Source organism: Hippopotamus amphibius, chromosome 4 (genome assembly GCF_030028045.1).
Source record: "Hippopotamus amphibius kiboko isolate mHipAmp2 chromosome 4, mHipAmp2.hap2, whole genome shotgun sequence".
NCBI classification, from domain to species: domain Eukaryota; kingdom Metazoa; phylum Chordata; class Mammalia; order Artiodactyla; family Hippopotamidae; genus Hippopotamus; species Hippopotamus amphibius.
This window is the reverse complement of record NC_080189.1, coordinates 187470991-187492790: the sequence shown is the minus strand read 5'-3', so window position 1 is coordinate 187492790 and position 21800 is coordinate 187470991. Positions and strand designations below refer to the sequence as shown.

The 21800-nt window shown below is 66.0% G+C and overlaps 1 protein-coding gene across 8 annotated transcripts in view; it reads right to left on the bottom strand.

Moving 5' to 3' along the window:
• The window catches only part of PACS2 (phosphofurin acidic cluster sorting protein 2), a 63749-nt gene that overhangs the window by 5657 nt on the left and 36292 nt on the right, over nucleotides 1–21800 (bottom strand). For 2 of the 8 annotated variants that reach the window (XM_057731879.1, XM_057731885.1), the window contains exons 2-19: nucleotides 21556–21643; nucleotides 18943–19032; nucleotides 17288–17413; nucleotides 16216–16378; nucleotides 15609–15682; nucleotides 15295–15375; nucleotides 14038–14097; nucleotides 11015–11172; nucleotides 9426–9516; nucleotides 9013–9087; nucleotides 8312–8454; nucleotides 7324–7456; nucleotides 6927–7031; nucleotides 6661–6767; nucleotides 6386–6540; nucleotides 6113–6223; nucleotides 5551–5659; nucleotides 1261–1303 (exon numbers count right to left, since the gene is read on the bottom strand). In XM_057731879.1, coding sequence (XP_057587862.1) covers nucleotides 1261–1303; nucleotides 5551–5659; nucleotides 6113–6223; nucleotides 6386–6540; nucleotides 6661–6767; nucleotides 6927–7031; nucleotides 7324–7456; nucleotides 8312–8454; nucleotides 9013–9087; nucleotides 9426–9516; nucleotides 11015–11172; nucleotides 14038–14097; nucleotides 15295–15375; nucleotides 15609–15682; nucleotides 16216–16378; nucleotides 17288–17413; nucleotides 18943–19032; nucleotides 21556–21643 — 1912 coding nt within the window. Of the gene's footprint in view, nucleotides 1–1260; nucleotides 1304–1339; nucleotides 2123–4723; nucleotides 4757–5550; nucleotides 5660–6112; nucleotides 6224–6385; nucleotides 6541–6660; nucleotides 6768–6926; nucleotides 7032–7323; nucleotides 7457–8311; nucleotides 8455–9012; nucleotides 9088–9425; nucleotides 9517–11014; nucleotides 11173–14037; nucleotides 14098–15294; nucleotides 15376–15608; nucleotides 15683–16215; nucleotides 16379–17287; nucleotides 17414–18942; nucleotides 19033–21555; nucleotides 21644–21800 lie in introns of those variants that run through there. The other 6 variants (XM_057731887.1, XM_057731881.1, XM_057731880.1 and 3 more) reach the window with 6 other exon arrangements.

Below are 21800 nucleotides of genomic sequence, written 5' to 3'. Positions count from 1 at the left end.
ACGGGACGCTGCTGGCAGTGGCGTGGGGGTGGTGCCCGGGCCTCAGACCCAGGCAGGGGCCCGCTTTCCTGCCGCCGCCCGTCCGCCACCCAGGAACGCCTGGTCGAGTCAAGTCCCAGCCCCTCAGTCCGTGGGGCACAGCTAAGTTCAGGGGAGCCACTGCCTGGGTGTGGTCCCGGGTGAGGGACCCTCCCCCTGCAGGGGGTGTATCTGGGAGACACCCTTGAATCGCAGCAGCCTCTGTGGCGGTTCTGCACTCCCGGGATGAAGACACAGGCCCTCAGCTGCCAGCCGGCCCCCTGGCCCGGCCCGGACCTGTGGCAGGAGGGGCGCCCTCTCCCTACAGGCGAACCTCTCAGGTCCCACACCCTGGCCTCAGCGAACCATGGGCTCATGAGACTGGCCCGGCGCAGACGTCGGCAAGTCCAGTGCTGGAGTGTGGGAGGCCTGCCCAGCGGGGCACAGGGGCAGCCCCCGGGCCTGTGGAGGTCCCAGCCCCAGGCTGACCAGGGCAGGAGCTGTGTCAACTGAGAGACGTCATAACTCGGACGCCTGTCTCGCTCACGTGGTGGCGCGTCTCAAGTGCAACCGGCAGGACAGGCCCTCCTGTCACCGCAGCAACTTCTGCAGCACAGGCCACCCTGGGCCAGCTCCCTCCTAGCACGGCCAGCAGCCACCCGATGCCTGAGCAGAGTGAACCGAGGCCCAGAAGCCCTGCCGTCGGCCAGGCTGCCGTGGGGCTTTCACAGCAGACGCCCGGGCTGGAGGCCGCGGCGGGAGCACAGGCGGTGACGCCCGGCCCGGCCGGCAAGGAGCAGCCCTTCCTCCCCGGCAGTGGGCAAAAGCAAAACCTCCCGACTTACAGGCCACGATCCCAGCTGAGCAAGCCTGCTCCCAAAGGACAGAGGCGGCCCCCTGCCCCCACCCTGCTGGGACGCGCAGCACGCTGCGGAGAACCGGCCCCGCACCCCTCGGCGGGCTGCCTGCTTGCACGGGTCAGGCCCCAGCAGAGCCAGGGGGCCCGACACGCCGGGGTCGCCCCCCCTCAACACAGGAAAGACAGAGCGTTAGGGCCGGAGGGGACACGAGGCACACCCTCGGCTCAGTCTGGTGAGGGTGGTCCTGACACGAGCCAAGTGAACGCACAGGCAGGCTGACTACGGAACACCTGCGGGCGGAGGAACAGGGCCCCACGGGTGGAGCCAGCCACGCGGCAGGACTGCTTTGGGCAAGGCTACTGCCTGCCCGAGACGTACTCACCCCTACGAAGGGAATGAACTTCTGAGAGGACTCTTCGTCGGGGCTAAGACAAGGGAAACAGACAGTCAGCGCTCTCCCCGAGAGACAGGCGCTGCCCTCTCTGAGAGGCCCTGCCCCACCTGGCGCCTTGCTCCCAGCCCCCCGCAGGGCGCCTGGCCTGCACCTCAGACCCAAAGATCCTTCCGACCCTTCTGACGTGCGGGAAGGGCAAACGCGTCTCTACACCGAGGTCCAGAGGCCCCCAGGGCAGCCCGGAGGGGCAGGGCTGACAGTGCAGCCTCACCGAGGAATCTGCTCCTCCATCCCAGGGACCTGGTCCTCGGGGCAGCCAGCCTCGCTCAAAGCCCTTTCTGCTGGCCCTGCTGAGCCCCAACTTCCTGTGCCCCCAGGATGCCCCAGGAACAGTCTGGGCCTCCTCCAGGGACTGGGGGTGACCATCCCAAGCCAGGCTGGGGAGGTTTCCTCTCAGGTGGCCTGGGTAAAGTTGGTGCCCACCGCGGGGGCCTATTTCCTGGACCCTGGCCTCAGTGATTAGGTGCACATGCCACATTCTAACAGAACGATGCCCCACGCGTAGCCCAAGGGCGAGACTGAGGCTGTGTAGACCGTGCTGCAGGATCGCCGGAACCGCCGCTCGTGGCCCATCGGCGTCCAAGGCATCCAGTGTCCGAGGGCCCCGGTGGGGGCGTCAGCAGGAGCCGAGGGAGTGCAGACTCCCGTCTCTTCTTCCCCCTCCTCTCTGGCCAGGGCTGTCCTGTGGCTCAGCCAGCAACAGGCGGTGCCCCGCCTGGTGTCCGCCTTGGCCTGGGCTGTGGTCCAAGGCGCTCCACCGCAGGACTGAGGGACCAGGCTCCACCTGCGGCTGGGAAAGCCCCTCCCTCTCACGGCAGGGCCGGGCCGGGGCCCTCCGTCTCTCCCCCAGCCCCAGGGAAGACAGGTGCCCCCTCCCCCGGCTTCCTCAGCCGCGGGCCCCCTCTCCGAGCCGTCCTCCCAGCTCCGCTTCTGTCTCGTCCCCAAACCAGAGCCTGACGTCACAGAGCAACTCCTCTGCAGGTGAGTCCACACGTGCGCACCACGCAGGGCGATGGCCCGGGGGTGTCACTCAGGGAGAAGCCTCCTCTCCAAGCAGGCCTGGGGGGTGGCCCGGGCCTAGCTCAGCCACCCTCGCCCAGAGCTGTGAGCTCCTGGGACCAGGAGCCCCATGTCACCGGGGCCTTGCTAGAGGCCCTCCCCTCCCTGCCCTGCGGGGGATGGAGGCCCACACCTGGCTGGTGTTCCCCAAGAAGTATGGCCACCAGCTAGACAAGTGATCCTGGCCCAGGGACCAGCATAGAATATGCTCCCAGACTGGTCCTGGCAGGAGGTGCTGCCCCACGCTCAGCTCCACGGCACCCGTGTGAGGGGACCCTGGGCGCCACCTGGAGATGGGCACCCGTGACCTCTGCCCCAGCACCACCCACCCCATCTCCACAAGAGACCCAGCAAATGTCTTTGGATGAAAAAATCTGCAGATTCACTCCATCCGATTGAAAATAACCAAATTTCTGGTCTTCCCCCCTTTATAAGGGTAGTACAGTTAAAAGAGAAAATGTCCCTTTTTTCCATTTCAAGTAAGGAAACAGCCCAAACCCTGTGCCCAGAGCTCCTTCTGCATGCGGGGTGGCAGGAGGTCAGGTGGGGTGCCTGGCCCAGCGCACGGGGGGCTCGGACCCTCAGGGTCCCCACACCCCACGGCTGGCACGCAGGGAGGCGGACACACGAGGGCCTCGAGGGGTGGGACCCGCGAGACCCCACAGCACAAGCGTCAAGGCCAAACCGTGCCCCTGGCCATGCAGACGACACCCAGCCCGCGGCACGTGCCCGGCGAGACGGGGGTGACACCGGCTTCCACTGAGACCCGCCAACCTGGACCCCGCGTGTGGAGGGCCACACGTGTTCCTGGTGGGGCAGCCGTCAGAACGTCCAGGGCGCGAGCCCGTGGCTCTGTGGCAGGGCCCCTGGGCGTGGCTCCTGAGACCCGCACGTGAAGCCTGACGCTGGGGGCACGGGAGCTGAGGGGGCACAGCCCACACGGGGCCAACGCGGGGGTGCCGGGCAGTCCTCTAGTGGCTGCCCGGGGGGCCCGACAGCGGGTCTGACCTCAGGCAGGAAGCTGCTGCTGGGCACACAGACGCCTCCTGGCAGATGCCCTCACGGGGCCTGGGCTGCAGAGGGGCCGGGGCCGTGCCCGCTGCCCACCCTGTCCTGGGTCTCCTGACCCCTCCAGGGGGACAGCAGCCTGTTCGCTGTCACAGCGGCAAAGGACGACCTGCTGCCTGTCCGGCCCTGGACTGCGAGCCAGGGCCCCCCCCCGGCAGCTGGAGCCCCCCCCACCCCCCGCGCCGCTGTCACCACTGTAACGCCGAGGCGGGCACAAGGCACAGGGGAGGTGCAGGGTCTCCCGAGCCCCGGCCTGAGGCTCGCGTGGCCAACCGCAGCACAGACGAGGAGCTGTGGGCCAGGCAGCGCGGCGCGCCTCGGGCTCCCGGCACCTCGGCTGATGGCGGCGGGGGGTGGGGGTGGGGAGGGAAGCCGGCACAGGCCCACAGGGCGGCCCGAGGGCTCAGCGGGCACACCACGGCTGGTCTTTCTCTAGCTCCTGAGGCTCGTTTAGCAGGACAGTCGAACAGACGTAGTCCCCTCCTTCTGGGCTGTCCCAGGGCCCAGCAGAGAGGCCGCCTGGGACCCAGGAACCCTCCCTGGGGGTTTCCCAGGAGAGCAAGTACCCTGAGACCCGAGGCAGAGCAGCGCCCTGAGGGACCCAGCACGGGACGCCAGATGGGCAGGGCCCCGCGTGAAAGGGCAGCTCTGGGGTCGCCGGGGCTCGGCTTCAACGGCCAGCCAGACCGGGGGTGCACCTGCCTCAGGGGAGGAAAGCGTGTCGCCCGTGTGCAGGGCTCCCAGCGGTCTGCCCACCCACCTGAGCTGCTCTCCACCGCCTGGTGCGGGGGGCCCGGAGCCGGGCTCAAGCCAGCCACTGACCACTGCGTCCCCTGGGTGAGCTCCCCGTCCCCTCGCCTCTCGCCGTCCCCACGTGCAGGGTCAGCGTGAAGGCCATCCGTCCTCCCCCGGCTGCTGGCGCCATGTGTTGGGAGTGAAGCCCACTCTTGGCGTGCTGCCAGCGCCAGTGGCTCTCGGGGCGAAAGCAGCCCGTGCAAGTTAAGAGGTAGCACTGCCAGGCTTCAGAGACGCAGGTGCACACAGAGAAGCTTCCTTAACAAAGAGCCTGCCCGGTAACCTGCAGGCGGCAGGCTTTGTCGCTGAAGCTGGGTGGGGGCCCGAGAGTGCAGGCCTCCCGACTCCACAGGGGAAACGGCAAGGGGGGGTGGGAACCCGAGGATGCACCCCACCTGCGGCCCCCGCTAAACAGCCCTAAAGACCAGCCAGCGGGTGGAACGGGGCGCGGACCCAGGGACAGCGGTACCTGAGGGTAAAGTCAAAATGAAAGTTCTTTCTCCTTTTCAGAAAGCCGCGAAAGAGAAAAATAGAACGTTATTAAGCGCTCAGGAGCAGCAAGGCCCCCCCGCCCCACGGCACTGGCACAGCCGTCCCTGCGCCCCTCGCACAGAAAGAGCCTGGAGCTGTACCCTGGGCTGTGCGCCGGGCACCTGCAGAGGCTTTGGCTCCATCCTGCCCCCACCTTAGGAGACGGGCACCGTCCCCAGCCCAGAGCAGGGGTGCTGTACCTCGTCAGACCGGCCCGGTCTGCCTATTCCTGCCCACCCCCCAGACTCCCCTGTCTGAGGCCTGACTGGGGGGGCTACCTGATCCCCTTAAACTGCACAAGGCCCCACCTGTGCGCCTGGCCCCACCCCGTGCAGGTGGGTGGGCACCGGCCCACGGCCCACGGCCCCTGACCACCGTCCCGCACTGGGCAGGGTGAGACGTGGGCCTCCCTGCTTGGAAGCCCGGCTGCTGGAGGAGGCAGTCACTACCGGGAGCCAGGCACCAGGACCACTCCCCTTGTAACTTTTACCATGGGAAATCCCAACATGCACACAGAGAAAGGAAAAGCGACCAGCGAATTCGGACTCCGACTCGCGCCAGGGGAGGCGAGGTGGTGGCGGAGGACGGGTGGCTGCCCCGACGGCAGGCAGGCTTCCCCCCATCCCAACTCAGGTTCCATCCCGCGGAGCCCAACGCACGACCGGAGGAGCTGGGACGCCGAGGACGCGGGCCACCCAGCCAAGACCGTGGAGGGATGGCAGGTCGCTCTGGCCGCCCCATACCCGCCCAGGCCCCAGGGGGTACCTCTTCTGCTTGTAGGTCAGCATGGCCTCCGCGATGGGCAGCTGGTGGGCGCAGTTGGCCCCAGAGATGTACTGCGTGATTCTCGACACGATGTCGGGCGTGTCCTGCACTGCAGGAGGAGACCAGGAGGGGTCCGTGTGCTGCTGCACCCCAGCACCCCGCGTCCAAGTGGCCATGCTGCGGGAGGCTGAGGGGCTCCTCTGGTCGCCACCCTCACAGGGTTCTCGGGAGGGCAGTGAGGCCTCTCCGCGCCCTGCCCAGGGCCCGGTCGCCCGCGAGCTCTGCGGCTCACAGTGGGCAAGGGGGAGCATCCTGGCCGAGGCCCCACTGGCCCTGGCCGCCGACCCCACCTCCCTCCCTCGTGCCCAGGCCCTGCAGAGGCCGGAGAGAAAGGGAGACACGCGGGTCTCCTCTCAGGAGACAGCGAGCGACTCACGTGCTAACGGGGGCGCGGCGGGGTGGGCGCGAGCGCGTGGGGAGCGTGGGGCGCGGGGGACGCGGCGGGGTGGGCAGGGGGGCGGCGGAGGGGCAGGCGAGGGGCGGGACGGGCCCCCGGGCTCACCGGCGCTCTGGGCCTCCAGCCTGTTGAACAGGTCTCTCCAGGCCAGGTCCTGGAAGAAGTTGTTGTACCTGTAGTCCACGGAGCCCAGGTACCTGGCCACGGGGTGGGAGCCTGCGGGCGGGGGCAGGGCGTGAGCGCGGCTCGCCGTGCGGGGGCGGGGGGGGCAGCTTCCCCGCCCGCTGGGCCCCGCGGCCCGGGCAGGGCGCTCCTCCGGGACCCGGCCCCTCTCCGCGGACGGGCGGCCCTCGGCGGCGGGGCGCGGGGCGCGCTCACCCAGCGGGATGACGAGGAAGCGCATGTAGCCCAGCCAGTCGGGCGTCTTGTGGGACAGCTGCTCCACGAAGAGCCGCAGCACGGCGCTGAGGTAGTGCTGCGCCCCCGCCACGGCGATCTTCACGGGCGTCGGGGGCTGCGAGTTGCAGTTGCAGCTGCGGCGCCGCGGCGGGACGAGAGGGGACAGTCGCCTCAGGGAGCCGCCCCGCCGCCGCGCCCCGGCTCCCCCCGCCCGGGCCGCTGCCCCGCGGCCGCCCCGGGGGGCGCGCGCTCACTATCTCTGTATCCGCGACACGATGGTGCTGAAGGCCGCCTGCACGTCGGCCGCCGAGCACGTGCACACCACGGGGAGCGTGTGCTGCTGCAGGACGTCTGAGAGGAACTGCGGGTGGGGAGCGGCCGGGTGAGCCCCGGAGCGCCCCGCCGCCAGCCCGGCCTGCGAGCCCCGCCCCCGGCGCCCCGCCCCCGGCGCCCCGCCCCCTCGCCTCTGCGCGCGGGACGCCCCGCCCCCCCCCCCGGGCTCCGCCCGGCCCCGCCCCACCTGCCCCTGCCAGTCCGAGGTGTTGACGAGGATGATGTTTTCGGGGAGCTGGTCGTCGGAGATGAGGATGTGGTTTAACTGGTCATACACCGTCTTCCTGGGGATCTGGAGACACAGCGCCCGTCCGTACCGGCGGGGAGGGGAGCTGCGCCCGCCCCCGGCCCCTGCCCGGCCCGCGCCCGCCGCAGTCACGCGGGAGGAGGAGGGCAAGCCCAGCCCCCTTGGCACTCGGACCCAGAGCCTGGCCGTGGACAGAGGCCACGGGGCTGAGGGCGCAGCAGGGCGGTCCCAGCCCACGGGCGGCCGGAGCGGCAGCAGGGGGCCGTGCCGCCAAGCCCTCCGGGGGCCCAGCGGACACCCTCCCCTTGGAGCTGCCCGGCCCGGGCTGGGCGCCCACCTGCAGCTGGCTCCTCGTGTCCGGGCAGCGCTCGTTGTCCAGGCTGTTGGCCCGCTCGTTCTGCGGACGCACCGGCTGCCGCTCCTTCAGGGACGTGCTCCGGCCGCGGCGGCCGGCCTGCTTCCCCTCGGACCTGCGGGGGACGGTGCAGACTGGAGCAGCCCGCGGGCACTCGCCGCCCCAGGGAAGGGGGCCGCTCAGCAGTGCCGGCAGCTGAGGGTGGTCTCAAGGGGGGGCTGCCGGGCCGCAGGCCACTGCCGGGCATCCTGGAGCTCGGGGTGAGCCGCTCCCAGGCCTGACACAAGCCCCTGTGCCCCCACCAGGTCCGTGCCAGCACCCAGACCCCCCGACTCGGGAAATTTCCTGTCACAGAAACGTGGAGCCAAGATTTGGCAGAATCCCGCAGCTGACATGCCTGTCCTGCGGGCTCTCAGGGCCACAGAGTGAAAATCTAAGCTGGGGGTTCGATACCGGATGCTGTATTAATGCTGGGTTCTTTTTCTCACTTCTGTGAGCAGACTTGCCTGGGGGGCGGGGCAGGTGGTGGACCCTGAGGGCTGATCGGTGGGTGAAAATCGGGGCATAGGGCCTAATGCAGCGTGCCGACGTCGGCTGCACGGGACCACGGCCCCGGGAGGAGGCGGCGGGGTGGGGGCCACGCCGGCTCTGCCCCCGTGACCGGCTCCACTGGAGCAGTGACACTGGGCACAAGACACCCCCCCCCCACCCCATTCAGCGCCTGGTCCAGGAAGACACGCGGCAAGGACACTGGGACTTTCCCTGCCCCTGGAGCGGGCAGCCACACCTTGGCCCGTCAGACCTGCCAGCAGCTAATTGCAGGGGGTGTGGGGGTCCAGTATGGACCCCCCGGGACAGGCCTGGAAACCCGTGTGCTTCCCGAGTGACGCTCGCCCGGCCACACACTCCCTCCCACACTGGCCCACGTAGGCACCGCCTGGCCGACGGCCTCCCTGGAGCAGCCAGTCACCTGGTGGAGGGGATGACCAGAGACTCTGTCTTGGTGATCCGCCCGCTGGGTGGCAGCTTCTCAGTGAACAGGTCCAGGACGGAGGTTTCCACCTCTGGGCTGTCCTGGGGCTGTGCTGGCTGCTCCCCAGGGGCAGGGGTGCTCTGATGGGCAGAGAAAGGAGCCGGTCGGGAACAAACGCCCCCTCCTCCCCCAGCCTGGGGATGCAACCTGTGCCCGAGGGGCCTCGGTTTGGGGAGCGTGCTCAGGCCTCCACGTCTGGCAGCTTCCTGCACGTAGACACGGCCGCACGCTGCCCCGAGAAGCTAGCTGACTTCAAGCTCCACCCACGGGGCTCCCAGTCCTGGCTGCCACGGGGAGACCAGCACCAAACCTGGACCTTCCTTGAGAACTCACAGGCCAGCAGGAATGAGCCACGGTGTCCACGGGCCTGTGCCCGACAGGGAAGCAGGGGGATGCCTACGGTCCTCTCAGAGCTGGGGTGACTCCGGGGGGCCCTGACCGTCCCCCTGGGGTTGGGGGTGAGTCCGGGGGGCCCTGACTGTCCCCCTGGGGTGGGGGTGGGTCCAGGGGGGCCCTCGTGGTTCGGCGTGGTTCCGGGGGATGGGAGTAAAAGGACCTGCCGGTCAGGGGTCAGACCCCTAAACACAGCACGTGGGCGGGCTCTGGGCGCCCCTGTGCACGTGGCCCCGCCTGCTTACGTGGGCTCCTGAATCGGAGACGCTGTCACTGGGCTGCTTGCCTCCAAGGGCCCGCGTCTTCTCGGGCACGTCGGCCTGTGTGGGTGAGAAAGGAGGGAGTCAGGCCAGGTCTGACCATGGCGCCGAGGCTGTCTCGCCTCTGGGCAGGGGGTTCTGGGGTGGGAGGCGGCCTGGGGAGACTGGGCAGGGTTTCCTGGACCGTGGGCTCAGGGTTACCCCATGACAGTCACCTGGCACCGGGCAGGGGTGCTCGGGCCACACCAAAAACCAGGAGCGCATTTAGCCTTGGGTTTGTCCGGCACCAACGTGTAAGACACCCCGAGTGACTCAGGCAGACAGGGAGGATCGGGACGGCCCCCGCCCCCGCCCGAGGACCCCGCGGGTCACGGGGCTGCTTGGCGCCGGCCACTCACTGGGCTCGGCGGCTCCTTCTGGCTGCGGCCACTGTGGATGCTTCCGATCTCCGTCTGCGAGCTGGAGTGGGACAGGCCTTCGAAGTAGGGCCTGGTGGCGGGGCGAGAGCGCGGGCCTCTCCAGCACCTGCCCACACTGAAGGCGCAGCCGCTGCGCCTGGCGGGCTGGACGCAGGGCGGGGCCCCACCCCCAAGAGCCCCGCACAGGCGAGCAGCTGAGCAGACCTGCGCCCCGAAACCCCAGCGGCTCTCGGCCTTCTGACAGGGTGGCCAGCGGCACACGTGACAGCTGCACCCAACGCCCCTGCTGGAGGCCCATCTGGCGGGGAGCCTCGGGCCCCACAGCCAGCTTGCCAGCACTGAAGCTCACGCTAAATCGAGGGGCAGGACCCAGGCAGTGTCTGGTGACGCGCCACATGGGGCGTGACCACGGTGCGCGGCAGGAGAATCAGGCCCGAGACGCCAGCCTCAGACCCAGGACTGGGACGCTCGCTGGCCAGGGGCCGGCCCCGCCGGCACAGCTAACGCTGGGGAGCCACCGGTGGCGATGGCCTGCCTCGGCCGGGCGGCCCAGGCAACCACGGTGGCTGATAAAAGCAGAGACCTTCTCCAGCCGAAGGCAGAGAGGGGTTGGGGGGCAACGCTGAGGAACACGACCACCGTGTTGGCCTCGAAGGTGGAGGAGGCAGAAGGGAGACAGGAGCCCTGTCTTACAGCTGCCTGGCCGAGCCCCCAGGCGCCCAGCTGCTGACACCCTGACTCGAGCCCACAGTCACCAACCTCCCAAAGGAGGAGAACCAAGCGGTCGAGTCACAGGTTGCAGGTCAGCAGCCGGGGACCCTGCACCGGCAGGCAGGTCGGTGAGGCTGCAGCGCGAGCTGGAGACCAGGTGACAACACGCCACCCTTTGTCGTGTGTGCCTCTGGGTCTGACTTTGCTGGTTTTCAGAAGCTTAAAAACCAACTGGTCCACAGACCTTCCTGCCTCTGACTTGGACCCCGGCCTCCTCGGCTCCTGACTCACTCAGACCTGCGCGCTCTCCCCCGGCCAGGCCTCAGCGCCCATCAGCTGTCCCCCGGGCTCCCTCCCATCACCAGCCCCGCCACCCCTGCACCCCTGGGGCGGGAAGAGTGCACCGCTTGTCCCGCCATCAGATGGAGAGCCCTGTGGCCCCACACTTGCCAGTACCCCCCCGTGATGCCCAGCCAGCACCCCTCCCCAGCCCACATCCCCCGCCCCCACCCCACACCCAGACCCCTGCCTCCCACGCAACTTTCTAGCCCCCCCCCCACCTCCTCCTCTAATGCCACGAGACGTGAGCTGCTCCCAGCAGATTCCAGAGACCTTTCCCAAATGCAAACCTGACCCTGTCACTTCGCCATTTCTCGCCTCTGAAAGCACCACAGACCTGGGGCACGATGGGCTTCATGTCTCCTGCCCTCCCACTCCCCAGAGCCCTCATCCCCACCCCCCAAGGGCCTGCTTTCCCACAAACCACCCTTCCCTCTGGCCCTGACGACCACCCGGTGGACCTCCTCCTGGGCTGGCCCTGCCAACCAATGGCTTCGGAGGCAGGCAGCTGTGCCCACCTGAGCTTTGGCTTGGGGGTGCTGAGGACGCTGTCATCGTCCTCCATGTCGGGGCCGCTGTCGCTGGGGTTCTCCATGTCCAGCGTGTCGTACAGGAGGTCCAGGTCCTCCTCCACCTCGGGGACGTGCTCGGCGGGGTCCTGCTCCGAGTCCAGCACCTGCGAGAGGTCAGGGGTGTGAGGCCAGCCCGGTGCGCAGGGGCACTGGCAGCACAGACGGGAGGAGGCGCACGGCCACCCGGCACCCTCCCCCAGCCCGCGTCACCAGTCCTTACTGCGGCCCCTGGGGACCTCTGGTCACCCACGTGCTGGGTGGGGCTCTTCTCTCTGGCCTTGGAAGCTTTGCCATTCCAGCACACCCTTTAGAGCACTAGGGCGGGGCTGTGACCGTGTGTGCTGTGGTGTGGTGCCACCACGAGTGGGACGTAAGAGGTTTCCCTCCGCAGGCACCCCCTGCCCCGTGCCAGTCCCCCTCCCACCCCACCCCCGCACCCTGGGGCTTCCCCAGGACTGCTCACGAATGGAACTGCTTGGCGTGCAGTCCCCTCTTGCTAAGTGTGATGTGTGTGCGCGCGTGTGCGTGTAAGAGTGTGTTTGTCCACAGCCTGCTCCTTCTGGGTAGTGGGCCACCCACGGGGGGTCACAGCGGGTCCGACCAACAGCCGGTGGGCGGAGGACAGGGGACGGTGTTCCCAGCACGTGCACTGCGGGTGAAGCTCCTGGGACCGTATCCGTCGGTGCGTGGCCGTGTTTCCATCTCTCGTAGGGAAACACTCGGCACTGGGATTGCTGGGTGTCCGGCAAGCATGTTTAACCTTTCGAGGAACCGCCGGCCTGTTTTCCAAAGTGGCTGCGTTGCTTCCCTTCCCGCCAGCATGTATGAGGCCCCCTGGTACCCACCCTCATGGACACTTATCCTCCAGCTCCTGGTGGCGGCCACCCCAGTGGGTGTTAAGAGGGTCTGGGTTCTGATCTGCGTTCCCCAGTGACTAGTGAGGCCAGGCATCTCTTCACAGCCTTATTCGCTGTCTGTACGTCTTCTAGAAGAAATACCTAGTCAGACCCTTCGCCCAGTTTTTAAAGTGGACAATTAATTTTTTAATTGTGTTGTCCTTTTTTTGAGTTGTAAGTGTTCTTTACGTATTCTGGATACAAATCCCTTATCAGGTATACGATTTACAAATTTTTTTCTCCCATTCTGTGGGCTGTTGTTTCATTGTCTTGATGGCATTGTTCAGAGCACAGCAGTTTTAAATTTTGATGTCCCACTTATCTATTTTTTTCTTTGTTTGCTCATGCTTTTAGTGTCATATCTAAAACACTATATTGCCTGACCCAAGGTCACAAACACTCCTATGTTTTCTTCCAAGAGGTCTGTAGTGTTAGCTGGTACATTTAGGTCTTTGACCTATTTGGAGTTAATTTTTGTACATGGCGTGAGGATGGGGTCCAACTTCACTCTTTTGTAGGCAGATGTCCCATTATTTCAGCACTATTTGCTGAAAAGTCTATTTTCTCCCCACTGAATGGTGTTCACATCTGGTTGAAAATCACTAGCCATAAATAGAAGGATTTATTTCTGGACTCAACCTTTCTTCACGACCCATCAGTCTGAGGATGGAAGCTTTGGGCAAGTTTTGAAAATGGACAGTGTGAGTCCTCCAACTCTGTTCTTTTTCAGGATTGTTTTGTTGATTCTGGGTCCCTTGCATTTGCATATAAGTTTCAGGACTAGCTGGTTGGTTTCTGCAAAAAGGCAGCTGGAGATGTCATAGGAATCTTGTTGAAGCTCTAGGTCAGTGTGGGAAGGACCATGGCTGAGCCGGACCCATCTTGAGCAGCTGTGTGTGGGAAGAGCCCCCTGCCCCGGGGACAGCGCCCCTCCCCCCACCCCATATGCAGACGCACAGCCCGCTTTAGGGGCCGTTATGATCGTCATGACGGGTGCGATGACAATGCCTTGGGGCTTAGATACGTAAATGCCACCTCTCCTGGTTGGGTCCAGAACCTGAGGACTCATTTTCCTCTGATCACATTAGAAGAAAAACAAGATATTTTTCTTCTGGTTATCAGTTATACAAATTCATCATTTGGAAACTAGAAACAAGCTAAAAGAAGAGATTTTAAAACACATGGTAGGACTTCCTAGGTGGCGCAGTGGTTGAGAATCCGCCTGCCAATGCAGGGGCATGGGTTCGATCCCTGCTCCAGGAGGATCCCACATGCCACGGAGCAACTAAGCCCATGCGCCACAACTACTGAGCCTGTGCTCCAGAGCCCGTGAGCCACAACTATTGAAGCCTGCACACCTAGAGCCCGTGCCTCATAACAAGAGAGGCCACGGCAGTAAGAAGCCCACACACTGAAACAGAGTAACCCCGCTCTCTGCAACTAGAGAAAGCCTGCGCAGCAACGAAGACAGAACACAGCCAATAAATAAATTAATTAAAAAATAAAACAATAAAACACATGGTAGGGACTTCTCTGGAGGTCCAGTGCTTGGGACTCTACACTTTCACTGCTGTGGCCCAGGTTCAATCCCTGGTTAGGGAGCTAAGATCCCACATGCAGCACAGCGTGGCCAAAAAAAGAAATAAAAATTAAAAAAAAACAAAACACATATGATATGTTGATTGTGGGGATGGCTGTGTGAGAGGCGACAGGGGCACGTGGAAACTCTGTACTCAGTTTTGCTGTGAACCTAAAACTGCCCTAAAAAATAAAGTTGATTTATAAAAAAACACAAAACACAAAAACCTGTGGTCACACCCCCCAAGAGGACATCACGCTGCCCTCCAGGTCTGTTCAGCAACTTGTCAAGAAACACAGCCGGCATCGCCCGGGGCCCCTGCCTGCCCCTCGAGTGTCCCTGGGGTGGACGCCACCATCACCCGCGCTCCTGGACGAAGACAGCGATGTCAGAGGGCGCGTGGACAGAGTGGCAGAGCGGGGCTCGCCCAGAACTGGCCTCCAGCGCCCTCGTCGGGACAGGGCCTGCCAGGCGGGCCTGGGCCGCTCACTCACCTCGTCGGAAACTTTAAATCTCCGCAGCAGGGCCACCACTTTCTGCTTGAAGTTTTGTTGCTGCAAGACAAGCAGGGCGGGATCAGAACCCTTGGACCTGCTTCCCAGGAGGACACAGCAGGGCTGGCGCCAGCTGCACCGCAACGGCAGCCCCAGCAAGAGGGAGGCACGGCTCAAACACATGGTGCCGCCTGTGTACTTGAACGCGGCTGCCAGCACTTTAACGATAAGCATTTTCACAAGGATTTGAAAGCACAGCTGTGGTCAGACTTAGAAACGGACCCAGGGAGGAGGTGACGGTGCCAGAGCCGGCGAAGGGGAGCCAGAGGGAGGGTATATCTATGTCCTTCCCAGGGAGGCCCCCACTATCCCTCTGCAGGACATAGGGCATGGCCAGGGCGCAGTGGACCTGAGCCCAGCTGCTCCCGGTACCGCCCCGGCCACAGAGGCCACTGGCCACCGACCAAGGCCACCCTCGGGGGCCGGCCCTATAAGAGGAGGCCCACGCCCGCTCCACAGTAGTTGGGCATCGGGTCCTGGACCTGGAGCTCAAACAGGTGCTTCACAGCAGCGTGCAGGCTGCCGCACCACGGTCCAGGACACCCGCTTCACCCAGTATGTGGGGACCAGCCCACGTTCTCCCAGCACAGCCAGGGGCGGAGGTCTCTGGGGCTCCCCAGGCCTCCCTTCACGCTGGCCTGGTCTGGGGCCACAGTGCGGAGCAGCTCGGCACTGCGAGCTCGCCCAGGAGCTCTGGTGCCGGGGGCGGACGTTTCATGATGGGCCGAGGCCCCCGCCTGGACTTTCCTCCTGGAGGAGGAGCCTGGCAGCCCTTCCAAGCCCCTGGGCCCACCTGCCCAGAGCAGAGACGGGGGCTGGCTTCACCCCGGGCGTGTCCGGGCCCAGGGGCAGGGGGCCAGCCCTCGGCTCCGCTCGGGCAGTGGCCTGGCCCACTGCCACTGGGCCTGTGGCCCCCAGCCTGGGGTTGGCGAGGGGGCGCCCCACGGCCCCCCTCCGAGGGCAAGGCCACGGCATGGGGTCTCCCGCCCTTCACGCCGAATTTGGGGAGGAGGATGGACCTCAGAAGACGCCACAGAGCTGGGCTCGGGGGACGGCAGTGTGTCCTCTGCAATCCCGGGACAGGCCAGCTCTCGCCTGACCCGCCCCGCCCCCCGGGTCCCGCCCCGCCCCCGGGCCCGGGCCCCGCCCCCGCCCCGCCCCGCCCCCCCCAGGGCTAGGAAACCAGCTGCCACCGACCCTGGTCATGGACGTCGTTCTTACTATCGATCGCCGCTGCTTCTTGGGCTTCCCCACCTCAAAGTCGTCCTCGTCCAAATCCTGCAGAGAGCGCGGCGCCTGAGGCCGGCCGCCCGCGGGGCCCCTGGGGCCCTCCCCTGCCCGCCGTGCGCCCGGCCCGGGGCCCCCCGACGCGGACGGAGGCCTCCCCGGGCAGCCTGGGCAGCGCTCGGTCTCCTGGGCGTCCCAGGGCCTCTGCGGACGGGGGCCCGGCTCCCGCGGCCCACGCGCCCCAGGCCAGCGCCCCCGGGGGCCCCGCCTGGCCCCCCGCTCACCTGCCCTTGCACGGCGTCGTCACTGGCCTCCTGCTCGGAGGAGAAGCTCTCGTACTCCTCCTCGGAGTAGTTATCTGCGGGACGAGCAGCCGGAGGGGGGGCCCCTCGAGACTCCGCCGGTGGCACGGCGAGGAGGGGGCGCCCGGGAGAGGCCCCGCCCCCCGCCCCGCCTCCGCAGCGTGCAGGGGGGCCGCGAGGAGACAGCCCCGCACGGGGACGGGGACGGGGACGGGGACGGGCCGGCCCCGGCAGCTGGACAGTCGCGAGGGGGCTGCACGTTGCAGCTGCCACGTGCCCCACCCCCCATGGGGGCCCCCACGGCCCTTCCTGCCCGTCACGGGATTCAGCCTGGGTCTCCTGCTCTACTGGGTCCCCACCTGCCCAGCCTCGCCTCGGGGGGGACGGGGACCCCAGCTGTGACGCGGACGACAGCCGCGCCAGGACCGCGCCAGGACCCTGCACAGCCCGGCGGTCGCCCCTGCGACCTGCCTGCTGACTGTCCCAGAGCCCGCAGCCCCCCGCGTCCCCTCCCCAACTTCTCAGACCTGAGGGTTGGCGGCCAGCAGGTGGCGGCCGTGGCAGAGACGCTGCCCGCAGCTGCACTCACCAGTGGACTTGGCCTTGGGGCCGGCCTGCATGGTGCTGTCCTCGTGGTCGATGGGCTGGCTGGACAGGGAGAAGATCCAGATCTCGGCCACCTTGACCGGGGCCTCCTTGATGTTGCTGCAGAGGCTGAGCACCTGGCCACCCTCGGACGGGTGCTGCATCACCTGCGGGCGGGGGGGGGGGGTTCTAGAGGCCCGCCAGCCCCGCCCCGCAGGGACACGTGCCGGGGGGGCTGACAGGCTGACGGGCTTTCCTCTGGGTGGTGACAAGCCGGGCTGCACTCATCAGGGCAGGCATGGGGGCAGGAGACACGCCGCCGGGCAGGAGGATGAGGACATGCAGCCAGTGGACGGGCCACGGGAGGAGACACGGAAGCAGGATGCACGGGCCGGGAGGGAGCGCGCTGGGAGGTGGGCACCACGCCGGCCCCTAAGGACCGAGGCCATCAGGTAGGAAGGGCAGGAGCAGGCAGCGTGCGAAGCCACGCAGGGGCCAGTCCTGACACGGCCCCGACTCTCGGGACTCAATCCCCGGGGCCCGCTCTGGTGTCGTGGACTTGACAACCACCGTGTTTGGCCCACCAGGACGGTGGGGCCCTGTAGCCGTTCTGATCACGAGAGAATCAAAGAAACGGGGGAGAGTGGCAGAGCGCCCACGCGCCCTGCCCGGCACCGGCCAGCGCCCGACGCCGGTCCCAGATGCCCAGGCAGTGCACCTCGCCGGGCCTCGTGACAACTCAGGGAACAGCCCCCTCTGCGTCCTAGAAGCTGCCTTTTGGGTCCTTTGATCAAATCTAGATGTTGGGGTTTTATGGACCAGGATCTCTTTTGATTTGGGAGGTCCGGTTGGGGTGGGGGGCAAGTCTCTCAACAAGCAAGAAAATAAGAGTTTTGAGAAAAGGAGCCTCTCCCGTCACCATCACTGAAGAAGCCCAGTTACAAAGACGAGCTGCGACCCTCTGACCCACACGAGCGCGTGCCCATCCGCCCCCGGGAGCCGCTGTCCCGCTGAGCAGGACACCCAGGAGGGGCAGGGTGGGGCAGGGCGCCTGCAGGGACCCCGGCCGCCCTCACCTCGGCCATGTTGATGGAGCCGGCCGCCAGCGTCTTGTAGCCCAGGATCGTCCGGTTCTTGTACCGCTTTCTTCGCTGCAGCATGATCTGCAGCTTGTTGCCTTCTCTTTTCAAGAAGTGGGGGTACTGTGGGAGAAGGGGGGGTCACAGCGACGCAGGCGGCCACGCCTGTCAACACCCACGAGGTCTCACGCACCCGAGACCCAGGGCTCTCTCCCTGCTGGTCACTGAGGGCCTCGGTCACCAGGAAGAGCCACTGGGGACAGACGTGCGCTGTGCGGCTGGGCCCTTGGGAGGGGCCCACGCATCTGTGGACGCGCGGTCGCTGCTCAGCGGTGCATCTACCTGGTGGTCCAGGGGGCCGTGCCCACCCAGCACTCCCGGTCCAGGCCGCCCATGTCCGCTCGTGGCACTGTAGGGCTTTACACACCCCACAGCTCGTGTGTGCAGAGCAGACACGCACGTTTCCTCAGGTTCACAAATAAAAACCTACTTTAAAAGCGGGGGGACAATGGCACTGCCCGCCACGCTGACTGAAGTGGTGGTTACACACCTGTGCACCTGTGTCCAAACCCACGGAGCCATAAACTTAAAAACAGTGAACTGGGACTCCCCTGGGGGTCCAGTGGTAAAGAATCTGCCTTCACTGCGGGGGATGTGGGTTCGATCCCCAGTCAGGGAACTAAGAACCCACAGGCCACAGGGCAACTAAGCCCGCGCGCCACAACTACTGAGCCCGCGTGCCTCAACTAGAGAACCTGTGTGCTGCAAACTACAGAGCCCACGCACTCTGGAGCCCTCGCGTCACACTAGAGAAGAGAAAACCCTGCACGCCACAACTAGAGGGAAGCCTGATGCAGCCAAAACAAAAAACAAAACCCAAAAAACGGTGAACTGTATGTTCTAGAAATTATACTCAATACGCCTGCCTCCCCAGGAATTCGCTGGCGGCCTCACGGCCAAAACAACCAACCAAACAACCCCAGAAGCTGCTGCGGGTCAGGGCTCACGCAGAGCCAGGCAGGGTCGGGATGAGGTGGTCTCGGGCGAGGGCAGAGGCTGGCCGACAGGGTTCTCGCAGACTCTAAGCCACAGCCCCGTCTTATGTGCTTACAACGAGAAAAGAGCTTAAAGGGTTCGGAAAGCACTCGCACTAAATACAAGCGTGTCCATCCGCTGAATAAAGAACGCAGACCTTAAACAATTATGCAAAGAGCAGCCAAGGGGGCCGGAGCCTGCGGGGGTGGGTATGGGGGGGCTGATCTGCCCACACCCCCCACCCCCCACCTGCCCGGGGAGCCCTCTGTTCCGCACGGTGTGTGTGGGGGTCCTGCCCTAAACAGCCCACATCACCACCAGCGCACCCCAAAATATTTCCGAGGGGTCTGAGCGGACACCACCAAGTTGCCACGGCTCCTCCCCGTCCTTCTTTTCCTCCTGTTTTAACTGCTGTTTTGTGGAGGTGCTCCTCTCCCCCATCTTTGCTAAGCTCGGGAGTGAGACGACCTAACCGGGCCACCTCAGCTTCGGCCCCGCTAGCTCCTCCTCATCGTGGGACTAAGCGGAGCACACGTCTAACCCTGGAGAGAGAGGCCCGTGGGACGGGACGGGGCGGGGGCGGGGGCGGGGGCGGGGGCGGGTCCCCCCAGGCCCACCTGCAGGGAGAAGGTCAGCGCCAGGTCGGTTTCCACTTGTCCACTGGGGGGCAGCACGATCTCGTGGGACCGCAGGATCCGCTTGGAGCCCTGGGGCAGAACAAGACAGCTCCTAATTCAGGGCAGGGCATCTTAACATGAAGCAGCGAAGACGTCCGCTGTCAGTTCTCTCCAAACTGCCAGGTAAAGAGCTGCAGACCGGGGGTCGGTGGGGAGATGGAGCATGTGCGACCCCCAAAGGCAGCAGGGAGAGGTACGTTTTTCGACCCCCAAGTCGTCCTCGAGAAGCCTGTCCTAGGCCGTGAGGGTGGAGGCTGGGAACGGCCACAGCCGACCTTCACGCATCTCCGGGACGGAGGCGCAGCGGAGGATGCGGGTGGGCCAGCAGGGCAGCGAGCGGCCGCGTGCCCCGGGGAGGCAGGATGGGACGGCGAGGGGGGCGGCCCCCCACCCGTGAGAGCAGAACAGGTGCAGAGGTCAGGAACTAAAGCCCAGCAGCACCATCACACGGACAGAGAGGGCAGTACAAGCCTAGAACGAGACCCGGAAAACACACGGACACACATGCACACAAACTTAGTGTGTCGTAAGGCGCCTTCGGGTCTGCAGGGAAAGCGAATCACTAAATGGCTGTGAGAGTGGACCGTGAACCATCTGTAGACAACACACAGGTCCCAACCCCAAACCCTGTACCAAAATAAGTTCCAAACGGATTAAAGTTGTTCATCACAGTATTGTTTAAAAACACCCGACACGGACGAGCCGTGGAGACGGCAGGCGGAGTGCAGGAAGCCAGCACAGCAGGACACACCCTGTGGGCCCAGCCCGGGGGCGCCAGGAGGAGCCCGACTCCGGAGTCGGGCAGGAGAGCAGAGGTCACCACGCGGCTGATGGGGGCAGCGGTGGCGTCCGGGGCCCCCGAGGTGTCTGACCAAGATGAGGGGCACAGAGAAATGGGTGAGGGGGGAGTGGCGTGTGGGTCCAGGACAGACGCGAGCACACAGCCGCCTGATCTGCCAGGAGGGACGGGGGCGGGGGGGCGGGGCCGGGCACCAGTGAGGGCGCTGAGCGGCCGAGATGACGTCCTGCTGTGGACGCGGCACGTGGCATCTGTGCCGAGGCCGCGCGGCCCGCAGCTGTTCCTGGCATGGAGGGTGCCGAGCGGCCCCTCCCGCCAGCCCTCCCCTCCCAGCCTTCCCGGGGGCAGGCGCCCAGGTGGGGTCTGGCACTCTCCCCACCCCCGGCCCATTCCCCTTTGTCCTCACAGCCATTTCTCCGCTATTTCTCACACATCTGATCCCATTCAGGTCAGGGCCGTGCCAGGGGAAGGAGGGTCCACGGGTAGACAGGGGAGGGGGCTGCTTCCTCACGGAATCAGGACACGGGGCCGGGGGGGCAGGACAGCTGTGGCGCCGGGAGCAGGTGTGAACAGCAGGTGGCCCAGCAGGCAGGAGCTGAGGGTCTGCTAAGCTGGGGGGGCGGGGGAGCAGGCGATGGGGCACTCGCGTGAGCTAGAGGATGGGGTGGCTCCCGGGGGCCCAGAGCACAGCTGGTGCCGCCCGCAGCCCAGCAGGGCGGGCTCTCGGCCGGCATCCTTCCCGCGGCCCAGGCATGCAGCCTGGCACGGCCTGCCTCTGCCGAGAGCAGAGCATCTTCCGGGAGGAAAAGGGAGTCTTTGTCTGACAGCGCGATGCTTTCCCTGCGCTGGCAAGTGACTGGGAAGGGTGGGCCTCGCGCCTCCTGGCCTCTAACCTGAGCTCCCAAGTTGGAGGAGAGCCTGGCCCTGAGGCCCACGAGCTGTACCTTGAGGTCCAGCCAGGAAGCCCCGGCCGCAAACATGGCTCCAGCAGCCTGGGCTGGGGGTGAAGCAGGATCTTGCCCTGTGGTGCCGACAGTCTGGGAGTCCTAACAGGACAGGCCTCCATCCCCACAGCGCTCTAGCCACAGGGCCACACCAAGGACATTCCCACTTCAAGAAGCTGCCACACGGGGCACCTGTGAGCAGTGCTGCGGGCGGGAGGGGCCTGCAGAGGTGGGCCCGACAGGTGGCCCACACCTCGGGGGACGGCTGCAAAGGGCCACAGGAGCTGCATCCTGGCAGCCCAGGCCGAGACTCACCTCCCATCCCCAGGAGTGGACCTGGAACCCGACAGCCGCCAAAAGGCCAAGGCAGCCCGCACGGCTAACGGGAGCCCTCCTCCAGGGCTGCTGGACAAGGTGGCACGAGGGCCAGGGAACCGAGCACCCCGAAACATGAGACTTTGTTCAAAGGTAGAAAGAGGAACCTGTGAGGCCCGAGGGACGTGGCACCTTCGGGCTGGGAGCCAGAGGTGACAGCGGCCAGGCCGGGCGGGGCCTGGGTGGAGGGCGGGCGGGCGAGGGGCACACAGTGTGGGGGCTCGTGCGGAGAGCAGGGAGGGTCTGCCCAGCTTCTGTGCTGGGAGGCCCACCTGCAGGTGAGCTCAGCACATCTGCTTTCCTGCCCGTCCTGGGACCCTGGGCAGCCTGCCCTTCCCCGTGCCCGGGACGGTGGGGCCGCTGCACGGGAGAGGGTCCAGCTGGGCAGCGGGGCTTCCTCGTGGCCCCAGAGTGGTGACAGAGGGAAACCCTCACCTGCATCTTGACAGCAATCAGCACCGAGATGAGCTCCTTCTCCAGCTCCCTGAAGACCACCAGCTTCTTCAAGGTCAGGCTGCACAACCTGCAAAGGGCGCACGTGGGCTCAGCAGTGGCCGTGTGCCCCGACGCCCTCTCACACTCCGGGAAGGACCCGCCCCGCAGCTGCCCCAGGCTCAGCTGGACCGCAGGCTCTCTGACCCCAGCACCTCGGTCCCCCGTGGAGACTGGCTCTCGCGTCT